This window comes from Limulus polyphemus, unplaced genomic scaffold, assembly GCF_000517525.1.
Source record: "Limulus polyphemus unplaced genomic scaffold, Limulus_polyphemus-2.1.2 Scaffold23, whole genome shotgun sequence".
NCBI lineage: Eukaryota > Metazoa > Arthropoda > Merostomata > Xiphosura > Limulidae > Limulus > Limulus polyphemus.
The window spans coordinates 751,924-764,155 of NW_013665633.1; the positions used below are offsets into that span (position 1 = coordinate 751,924).

The 12,232-nt window shown below is 33.5% G+C and overlaps 2 protein-coding genes across 4 annotated transcripts in view; one reads left to right on the top strand and one right to left on the bottom strand.

The window, feature by feature from the left end:
• LOC106458490 (ecdysone-induced protein 74EF-like) overlaps positions 1 to 12,232 on the bottom strand; it is a 171,771-nt gene that overhangs the window by 15,533 nt on the left and 144,006 nt on the right. For all 3 annotated transcript variants that reach the window (XM_022385115.1, XM_022385111.1, XM_022385105.1), the window contains exon 6: positions 572 to 685. In XM_022385115.1, the coding sequence (XP_022240823.1) occupies positions 572 to 685 (114 nt within the window). The remainder of the gene's footprint in view (positions 1 to 571; positions 686 to 12,232) is intronic.
• Positions 6,312 to 8,203, top strand: LOC106458583 (oocyte zinc finger protein XlCOF19-like). Its single transcript, XM_013918107.2, has one exon. It carries the CDS (start codon positions 6,360 to 6,362, stop codon positions 7,095 to 7,097), a length of 738 nt encoding a protein of 245 aa, XP_013773561.1. The 5' UTR covers positions 6,312 to 6,359; the 3' UTR covers positions 7,098 to 8,203.

Below are 12,232 nucleotides of genomic sequence, written 5' to 3' on the forward strand. Positions count from 1 at the left end.
AGCATGTTTGGTGGGAAGGGGATTCGAACCCGCGACCCTCAGATTGCGAGTCGAGCGCCTTATCCACCTGGCCATGCCGGGCATACTATAAGACCAAGTAATATATTAAGCAGAGATATGGAATTTTCATGAGCCATTTTATTGATCTCTAAAGAACTGAAGCAAAGAGGAGGTACAGTACCAGTGGTATCAAAACCAATGATGCACGGTTCTCACACGTCTCTGGGATATGAATTATATACGGCTATAACTTCTTCTAAGAAAAGGATCCATGTATTCAAATTCATTGCTAATCCAACATGATTCCGAAGAAAGCTTATTTTAATAAATTACATTCTGACATGCGCATCAGATTAGTAAGCTTTAGTATAGCTTAAGTAAGAAAACTGAATATACGAATTTTACTTTTTACAACCAACGAGATCTGGGTTTTAAAATTTAAAATTCGTTGCTAAGATATATTTTAAAGCAATAAAATATAACACACAACAAATATTCGTTATTGTTGCGTTTTAGATGTTTTTCGTTAAAAATTATTAATATTAACATAGCACAACAAAATTATACTTACAGGTTTTTTGTGAATAGATGTGGTGGGACTGGTGTGATGACAGCGCCACCTGGGGATAGGACTCAAAATAAAACTGGCCTTTAAATGTAGGTGAATCTGGGGTTCTTGATGCTGCTATATGAATATAGGAAAAAAAAAAACGTTCTAGCCGTTATCAATATTTCACAAAAAATTAAAATCCACCATAAAAACCACAATTGTCTCGTACAAAAGTTTAACTGTATTATTGTTGCATGTTGAAAACAGATGCTTTTTGTATGGAAAAGTAGAGAACAAAAATTGTGTGCGAGTAAACTGGAATTCACTGACCGAGCACGCAAACATAAATGACTCCTGTATATATGTGATCGAACTAGCCTTGCCTCGATAATGTAAACTTCTACACAAGGCTCTTGAACTCTCTTTTACAGTTTTACCCTTTATGCTCAGAGCTGCGGAAAGTAACAAGAGTTCCACTTTTTAGTAAAGCTTTATCTATTTTCTTCACGGACGTGAAATTTATTACTTCTGTAGCTGACGTTACGGTCTACATTCGAGGGTGACCTTAATTTACGCGTCATAAATATACGACAGCCTGCAAAATAAAAACTAATAGTTTTTACGCGTTAATAATAATAAATTGTGTAATAATTTTATTAATTTTTATTCCAAAAAGTATTTTCAACACAAACTTTTTTTTTGTGTATTCCATAAAACAGCCCGTAAGTAATACCAGTAATACAAAAGTACAGGATATCAGCGGTGTACTCAATAAATAAATTGTAAATAACATATCCTCCCTGTAGACGTTTATACAAAAGATAAAAAGTCTCAAGATACGAAACTTAAGTATAGCCACGTCTTCCCCTACTAATGTACTGGTATAAGGTTACAGCTTACAATGATTTCAGACGTACCACCTTTCGTGTGTGTATATGTCTGGTGTGGAAACGACAACGGGAAGAAGGAAGAAAAGCCCCGATGACATACTGGTAAATTTTCGTAAAATCTAGGTCAACGCGTCTGCAGGATATTCAATTTCCTCACTCCAGGCTAAGGAAGGGTTACCGTGGCCTTGCAAGAAAACGCTTATTCAGTTAATCCTTATAATTTTTCCCTTGGGGATAAAGATATAGTGGGGAAATAATTACAACTGTTTAAAGAGACAAGTAAAAGTTTATTCAGTTTATAGTTTATTCGTACACGTGGGTATGCCCCAATACCATGAAATAAAAGCATTGTACACTTATTACAATTGTTGATCGGGGGGGGGGGGGCAACATGTAAGCAAAGAACCTATTCATGGCATTGATCGGAGGGGGGGGGGGCAGCATGTATGCAAAGAACCTATTCATGGCATAAAGCAGTTCAGATCTTAGGTTTCGGTTCGCAGTCCAGCACGTCAACCAATAAACCAGTGGCTCTCAATCCTTTTCCGTATGGACCTCTTCACGAACCAAAAACAATATCAAGGACCACCATACTCAGACAGGTCATTCAGGGGAAGATGATCCTACAGTGTATAAAATTAGTAAGAACTTTTCAAGTAAAAACATGATTTCCGTTTAATCCCATATAGCAGCGTTTTTTTATTTAACTATAATATGAATAACTTGATTTTTACCATCACGTATACCCCTAGAAATCCACTGGTTGAGAACCACAACAATAGCAGCGTTTTTTGTTATTTAACTATAATATAATAACTTGATTTTTACCATCACGTATACCCCTAAAAATCCACAGAACGCAGGTTGAGAACCACAACAATAGACCACTACAATTCCTGGATACTAGAAATAACTACTGGATGTAAGGTATCACTTATACAAAATAATATCATCCAGACTTTGAGATTAATACCCGGATGTACAACGTGAGAACGCTTCTAAGGGATGAGGTAAATTTTAAATTTGAACAATTGAAACAAAAACACAAAAATACACTATGAAATCTTGAATTTATGTCAGATGTATTTCCACCAAGAAATGTAAAAGACATATTTAAGGTGAAATCCAAATAAATTAAATAATGAAAAACTTCCGTTGTTTAATGTAATTCTTATATGAGGTTAGGCCTTAAGAGACATAGTTTTCAAAATCTGTGTAGGTGAATCTACGTGCTATGTTATGGATTATGGAGTGAAATTTTTTGTTTACAGAAGACAGTATTAGTTTTTAACTGGATCTATATACTCCCTTGCAGGGAGACTTGGGTTATTTTATACGACTAGATTTTATATCTAACATGCAATGTCTATGAAACACATACTTAAAAAGTCTCACTTTTTTTATGACTGAATCAACATTTTTCTCAACCCTTACGTACGGTCTTTCTTCTTTTTTTTTTTAGTGGAGCGGTTTTTCTTCATACAGATGGCCTAGCATGGCCTGGTGGTTAGGGCTCTACTCTGAGAGTCGCAGGATCGAAACCCAGTGCCGATCATGCCCGCCCTTTCAGCCGTGGGGGGAGATTATAATGTAATAGTCAATCCCACTATTCGTTGGTAAAACGTGGCCCAAGAGTTGGTGGTGGATACTGCCTGTCGGTTGCCTACGACCTAATATAGCCCTAATAGTTATTTGATTAAAGTATATCGCCCAAGAGTTGACGGTGGGTACAGTTGATTAGCTGCCTTCCCTCTAGTCTATCAGCTCAAACGTTGGGACGGCATCAGCTTTCCAGAGCATTCATGGTTTGTGTATGTCCCACCCGCACCAATCAATTTTCTTTCTCCCTCCAAAACAATGAAAAAGTAAATTGGCATACACTGTGCTATTTTAATCCGATTTTCTATTGCACTCTTCAGCCAACTGGGGAGCAGCATTATGACATCGAGACATTGCACTCACTTGATGGTCAAACAAAATGGCAGTTTCAGTAATAAAAACATAAGATGAAATCATACAGTTAAAGCAACAATTACACGCTGCCTTACAGTGTGTTTGTAATGATGTAGCCCACTAGCCTATTGTTTTGAAATTAAATTTCCATTGGACATATATTCATATTTTAAAGTTGTGTAACATTATTTACAATTTATTGGTACTTTCTTTGCTGATCGAGTTCGCAAGGACTTTAGCCCAAAATGCCTTCTCCTCCAGTTATTCATAATATTGCCTCTATAGAGTAGAAACAGCCACTGACTTCTCTGAAGTAAAGATTCTATTTATCTCCGATTAGTGACAAGAAAAGAACAGTAAAACCAGAATATAGTCTGTGGTATTGTGCCTGCGACTCCTTTTGAACCTCAAAATTTAAAAATTATTCAGTTCATTTTCTAAGTTGAAAACAAAATTACAACATAAACACACCGGGATTAAAAACAGCAGTAAATACTAAGACTGTTGCAAAAACGTTACTGCATTCAGTAGTGTTTATGGGGATAAACAAAGTAAAAGTATTAAGATCCTTCACTTTGCAGAAACACATCGATAAAGTTTGTTCATAGAAATTTAATGTAAAACACATTGAGAAAAACCTACACTTAAAAAATTGGCTTTGATATTTTTGTAAAAGTATTATATGATTCATTTTTGAAACACTGGACAATTTGAAAGTGTTTATATCATCTTAAGTAATTATACATTAGTTGTATTATAAAGTGTTTAATAACAGCAAAATGTGTCATATGACGCAAATCCAAAGAAGTGGGATTCTACTACATTGTGAAAAGTTGCAGTACTTTGTATACACAATATTGCAATACGAAGTAGTGAATGCAGATAATTCAGTCGGTTTCAATTTGCTAAATTATCGTTCCTCTTCGTTTACGAAGATCGACTGAACGACATTATATTAACTGCCTTTTTTTTTGTAATGTTCTATACTGATTGATTCAACCTCCTCGCCTTCTAGGTAGGAGTGGGGACTGCAGTGCAGGTTTTCATTGTGTTGCTTCGCGCGAATATCCGAAACAATCTATCTATCTGTTAGGGAAAACTGTTTTACTTTCAAAATAATTTATTTCCAATGAAACAAAAATAAAAACAATGTTTTTGTCTCTATTAAGGACAATTCTGGTTTATTTTCAAAGTAACTTGTTTCTAATCACGTGTCACACTCTATAATAGAAGTGAGTTACAGCTTGGATTAGAGGTGATCGTGGTTCTACGGGATTTTTTTTAGTAGAATTTTGGAGAAATCAATACGACTAAGAAAGAGTCATATACATTGTTTCCATTAAAGAAAAAAAAACAATTTACTATTGTAGATACAACAACGAGTAATAAATGCTACAAATGTGACACGTTATAACTAACAGAACAGAAGGTGAAACATTAGTATTCTTTCCAGGATGGCTATCTATTTGGTGCTGGACACAAGGACAAAGACAAGAGAGGTCACCTCTTGGACTTGCTTTGATCAACGCTCAGTAGCAACTTTTTAATTCGACAATTTCAACTTGAATATAAATCTCTCACTCAGCTCCGAATTTACTCTAATCTAATAAACAAAAAAGACGAACATAGTACATAACAGTGCCATGTGTTTTAATTGAGAAAGTGGCCATATTCCCAAAAGGTTAAAATATTCCACGTTGTTGCAGAGGTTGAAACTGCCCTCCAGTATGGCCAGCAGATGATAACGCACGCTGCCTTTCTTGACGGTATAATCAAAAAGCAAGAAGGTCAGAGTGACAAACAACTTTATCTTATATTCAGCTAGTAAGGAGCAGATTAGTAACGGTCACTTAAACTGTAATAGGTTGAAAGTCCAGTTAATGCAAGGTTGAAGCTGCAACACGTGGTGTTGCAATCACTTAAAATCTAAGAAAGTAAAGGTCACAATATCCTTTTGACTTTCAGATTTCACAGTTGCTCCAACTACCGAACTCCTAATTGATTTTTCAAGCTGTAATGCTGTGTTGCTTCTTCTTCGGACTCGTAATATATATATATATATAAACCACTTTCTCTTTCTTAAACGAGACAGTGTAACAACCTGATGATGTACAACATCACCTTAAAACTGGTAGTTGCTCGTACGAAGTACTGAAAAGGTACTGCCCTCACCTGCAAATCAAATTTCCAGATCGGGCTGACACGTCCACGTAGTTTCCTGATGGATCATTGCTAGAAAATGTCAATTCCCAAATATGAATCTACCTTCCAGCTCACCCCTATATGTAAAAGATGTTTGTTGCAATGGTGCAGTTCTATGAGGTATATATCTGTGTATATTCCTAGAAAAGGTTGGCAACTTCATAAGCAGCCACAGCTCCCCCTTATGACCCTGCGGGCACAATAGTATCCACAGCTAACTTTTAATACACTTGCTGTTTCAAATATAGTGTAACTTACAGAAAAAAAGGAAGAACACATTTTCATGTTTTTAAGGCAACTCACACTATGCATCAGAACAACAGGTACTAACTAAGCGTGTACAGTCTGTGACTTGAACAGAATTAACGATGACAGTAAAATCACCAGCTTACAATAATTTCAGCCAATGGTGCAATCAGGTACACCATCTATCCACGTAAAGACCTGTAAGGTATAAACAGCAAGTTCAACTGATTCATCTCAGTACTGTGGCCAGTATTTCTTTACCTCCTTATGATCGTAATTTTTTATATGCTCTTACATGTACACTATACACACACACTTACGAATGAATTCATGTATGAATAAACACAGATGTACAGTATATTTTATAAACACCTATCTTATACTTCAGAATAATTACCGATAAACACAGTAGAAGAAAGTAAATCGTATTTACTGTTATGGTCAAATGCATATAGCATATAGCCATGAGTTTTCACTGCTCTGTGTGTGATAGAGAATTTTCTTGCACAAATAATCTTATGAAACATTACATTGCAAAACATGATCCTAACAATCCAAACATTCCTTCTACATCTTCCGAAATGCAGAAACAAGATGATAAGAGTGAAGAAGCTTTGTCTGCAGAATCTTTCCCATGTGAAAAATGTGGAAGACTGTTTACATCTGTTAGAATGTTGGAGGGGCATAAAAAGATACACCGAAATGAAACAGAAAATCGGCGTTTTAGATGCCCTCATTGTAAATATTCTACGAATAAATCATCATGTCTGAGAAACCACGTAGCAATTCACACAAATGAACGACCACACCAGTGCAGCTATTGTGGAAAAGGATTCACAGAACAGAGCAGCTTACGTAAGCATGTGCTTACTCACACAGGAGAAAAACCTTACACCTGTGATGTGTGTGGAAAGAAATTTGCACAGCGTGCACATCTAAACATACACATGAGAATCCACAACAAAGAGAAACCATACCGCTGCCCTTACTGTGAAAAAACATTTTCTTATCATAATGTTCTGACTCGTCACTTGAGGACCCATACAGAAGAAAGGCCATATAAATGTACCCATTGTAGTAAAAGTTTTAAGAGCAGCAGTTCTCTTCAAGGCCATGTAATTGCCAAACACACCCATAAATTTCCTTTGAGATGCACAGAATGTGGAAAAGGATTCATAGAGTTTGGAAACATGCAGATTCATCTGAGGAACACTCATAATATAGCAGTCTACAAGCTTAAGGAGGATCATAACTAATTCTCAATTTTTTGGTCATTCTAGACAGGGAATGTTGTATATATAAATGTGTGTGTTTAATATATAGGGAAACATTCCACTGTGCTTTAATACACAGTAACTACACACATAACAAATTGTATTGGAAAAGTAATATTTGTTATTGAAAGCTTGATATTACAAAATGACCATGTTTGATGGAGAACACGAGGTAATGATTTTTTATTATTATTATTTCTCTATGTCCTTGTGGTGTTCATGATAATAGTGAAGAAACTAATAAAACTATGTATGCTTCAACAAATATTTTGGGAAATTGAAACTTATATAAGCTCTTATAACTTATAATTTTCTTTTTATACTGAATTTGACAGAAGTGTGCATACAAGTGAACTAGTATAGCATCTGTCTGAATAGGGTTGTACATTTTATACAAAGTCCATAATTCATTTATACATACAGTAAAAACAATGCACTTACTACTGATTAGTCATTTAATAGATACAAGATTTGTATGGTTACAAGCTTTAGAAAGCAAAAATCAGTAAGGCTTCCTTTGATACTAACTTTAAAATCTTTCTGCACGGTGTATCTTTACAAATGTATTACTGTGTTTTTGTAATCCTCTTTAGGTATAATTGGTATTATCCTATAACATATTTAAGATAGCCTTCACTACAGTAAAAACTTGTCTATTTTATTTCATACAAGAACACTAAAGTATTACTTTTTGGGTTTCTTTAAAATTAACCCTATTTCCATTTGGGATTCAAACAGAGGTACTTTTACTATAATCATCAACAATTCAAACATTCTTTGACAAGCGAACAATCCAGAAGTACTAATACAAAATAACTTTATTAGTGTGGAATGAGGTAGTAAGGGCCTATTCTGTTGGTATCAGTGAGGTCATGACCTTTTATTAATATGCATCATACACTAAAAATGTTGATTATCAATATTTTATAAACCAAAAATTATTAAGATTGCTCTAAATCTATAGTTATAATCATAAAAACAGGTAAATTAAGTATGCCGATGGTATTATGAAATTGTAGCCAAAAGTTAATATCTGTGTTTAGAGTGCTGCCTAGAGGTGCTAATATAGCAGCTTCATCATGATTGTTGATTTTTGTCTGCCTCAGAGTGTTTATGTATTAATGTGCAACCTCTGACTCATGTTTCTTATAATGTGAAGGATGACATTCATCAGGAAATTATTCAGCATACAATCTGGCAATACTCTTCATACAGTAGAATCTTGTTCAGCTGCATATTCTGCCACATTTAAGTAATTTGGGAGCAGCTGCAGCAAAATATTTGGATGATGCCTTAAGCAGGAGGCTTTTTTTATTTAATACTTTATCCTTTTAGGACCTTCAGAGATGTAATGACCTGCATATGCAGAATTCTGAGCCTGAACCTCAAACTTAAATGAATTTATGTTTCTAACTGTTGTTTTTGAGGAATGACTTTTGTAATTTTAAAACCATCTTTACTGGCCCAGTATGAGTTTTCAATAAGTTGGGTGTATAATAGCCTTTTAACTATATTTGTTGTAATCACATAACAGTGGTAATTTCCATCTAATACAAAAAACTTGTCAAGTTGTTTGGGTATAATTCAATGTACAAAGTCTACTTGAAACCATATTAATATATCTTATTAGTTTTCAAGTCTCAATTTCAAAATTAACATCAGACTAACAGTTTTCCTGTGAATTATTTTATTCACTATTAAAAATAATATTTAAATATAAAAAGACAAAATATACTACATTATCAGTTTATTAAAATAAAAAATATTAAGTACTCACCAGATGAAATAAACATGAAATGGGCCAGATATAAACATACAAGTTAATGTAATAAAAACTACTGAGCCAGAATATACAGAATTAAGATTTTAGTCTCAAACTTATGAGTAAATATTTCATACAAAAATATTCTTTACATGAACAGTGTTATTACTAACTTTGATCAAAGCGATCTACTGACATGGATCAGAATGGAACTAGAAATTAATCCACTAAATAATATCAAACATCAGGTCTCATGCATGGATTATGAGGCATGTATTTTTTTTGTCTTGCACTGTTACAGTTATATCATAAAATCTCACACAGTATCATGTCCATTTATATCTGATGATATGAGCATATTTCTGCTAGAAATTTATTCTCCATGCTTAGAGCATTATTAGTTTTTCATGACTTGAGAAATTCTATAGTCTGGAGCAGGTGACACAAACAAAGAAGATTTAATTTGCTTTGTAATATCTTGGTAAATCCAATAGCATAACCATTTTAGGTTTATTGCCCACCTAATACAATAACTTTGAGTGTGTTATTGTTCATTATATTTTTCAGAGTTTTTGTTTGTAATTTACAGACATTTTCATTCCTGTTTTGCATGCACTTTACATCTAACAATGATGTTACTTATTATTAGTCCTTATTATCTCGCATCTTATACATGTCACAACTTGTGATTTTTTATGTATTTAAATTAATAAAATAGATATTTTTGCAATATCATAAAAAACATAATGAACCAAATACATATATTAATCAGTTGAATACCCAGGCTGTTATACTTTTGGCTATAATCCTAATACTATCTCATAATGTTCTACCAACTTTTTAGGGGCGTTAGGTTGGTTCTGAGTTATATGTTAATCTAGTAGTATAAAATAATCCTTGTAATTCTCTCACTGCTATGAATGGAAATGTTTTGGTCATCTTTGAATAATATCTTACAGACCTGCAGTCAGTTGTTTTAATATCCAGAGCAAACACGAAAAAAAGATATGGATTAAACATTTTAACCAATATTGCTAATGAAAATAAGTCAGCAAAAAATGAAATACAACCTTATTTGCAAGATGTAAAAAATTGAATGTTTGCCCTATCACTTAATTCCATGTTCCTTGAAAAGTGTAACACCAACTTATGTATAGCTAAGTAAATTTCTTTACGAACATATAGTACACCAATAAAATCAATCCATTCAATTTTTCTTAGAGTGTAACTTAAAGCTTAGCTTATATTTGTGATAAATAGCTACTAAATGTAATACTGTTTTGTTTACAATTGGGGAACATGATGATGCAGACAGTACATCAAAAAGGAGTGAATAAAAAATTGTACAAAAAGAGTAAATAATTTGATGCTATAATTGATCAAAGTAATTGTGACACAGTTACTGAACATGCTGTTAACTGTGTCTGTACACAACATGAAAACTGCCAGGTATACGAGCAGAAAAGATATGCTGGGGATCAACTGACCAACATAGATTTTTTACTAAGTATGACATCAGCACTAAAGGTGCATAGAAATATTAAACCATCGAATAAAGGGAAAAATATTTTCAGTTGTTTATTAAAGTTACCCCGAGACCCTACTATCGAATTAGGTCTTTGAGACAACAGTTAATTTGTCATTCAACACAGTCACAGGAAACTAGACTTGCTAGAACTGTAACATAAAGATTTTGTAAACAACTTAAAAGGTAACTTTCATGCATATGTGATATCCTCAGATTCATTAGTTTCCCTGTCAGTAATTGGGTGGCACCACAGAATAACTTGAAGTTTCCCAGGAAATGTTGTATGGTGAAAATCTGAATTTGCTTAACCACAACAGAGTTTGAAGCAAAAAGACTAGACAAAATATTTCGAAAAATGAAACCGTTTTTTCTTTAAACACAATTCAAGCTTATAAAGGCAAATGTATTTGATACATTTACTAAAATGTGACCAATCAGTGTTTGGGACATTCAGTTCAAGCTGTAACTTTAATTTTCAAGTGAAATCTTGTTCTAGACTAAGAAAACATGGCATTATATAGAAAAGACATTGCCATTCCTCTCAGGATGCTGGCAACAACCATTTGACTGATGGTCACTCACTATGAAACAAGGAATGTTGGATCGATGCTGATTTCTATACACTGCTCCATGTTACAGCAATATTTCCCTTGAGAAAATACACATAACACTAATTGAATGATCTAATTCCATGAATAATTAGGTTGAGGGGAACTCAGTAGTTCCCTTGACCGACTTCTATGTTTAAAATATGCTTGATATGAACAGAAACTTCGAAAATCGTATACATTAACTAAGAGATAGGAAACATATAGTATACCGAACTTAAAATCCAACTGATGTTACGGTGTAATTTAAGTTGGTCTATATATATATTAAATGGCTACTACATATACTATTTTAATTAGAATTGGAAACATGATGATGTAGAAAGTACATCAATAAGAAATGAATAAAAGATTTTGTAATAGTTAGTAAATATTTTGATACTGTAATTAATTGACTATTCTAGAGACAAGGCAGCTAGATGTAACCTACTCTCACCCCTACAAAATATTTGCACAACTTTTAAATAGAATGAGTATGTGGCATAAAATTCAATTAAAACTTGCACTCCAAACTAGGAGCTATATAGTGGCACAACCATTTAGAAATCACGTTAAAATAACAATTTAATGTAAAACGTAGAAAATAAAATACAAACCCTTTACAAAAATGCAAAACAGAATCTATATACTACTAAAACTCATTGTTTGTTTGCTTGTCTGTAATTAAATACATCAAAAACGGCGCACAATAGCGCCATATTTGTGATGAAATGATAATGGAAACAGAATAAAACAAGTTTCGTTAAAGTCGGGCCTCGGGTTACCAGTTTGGACCCGTTTTTCGGGTCACTTTTATGAAAATTATTAGATAAATTTAGGTATACTAGGTGGCGCCACATATTGGTTTATCTATCTATTCGTTTTCCACATGATGAATCACTTTAAAATATCTCCTTTTCAACAATATATGCACAACAGAAATTAAATGATCATAAGAAAGTGTGTTATAATATCGCGTAGAAAGAACAACAATAATATGGACCTACAATATTATTGTCTATTTGCAATTAATAACTATGGAGACGAGGTAATAAAATAAAAAGCAAGTCTATAACAACAAAATTTTATAAACGAAAACCTCTGGTCGAGCATTGGCTATTATATTATTTCCCTGTCATTATTCCCATCTTCATTAAAAGGTGAAAGATGACAAAAACAAGTTCTTGAAAAATTTCTCAACAATGTGCCTTGGTTATAGTAGGTGATTCGGAGAAAAAAT

Bases quoted from the DNA above. Each gene is read 5' to 3' on its own strand.
- LOC106458583 (XM_013918107.2), top strand. From the start codon at position 6,360: ATGAAACATTACATTGCAAAACATGATCCTAACAATCCAAACATTCCT.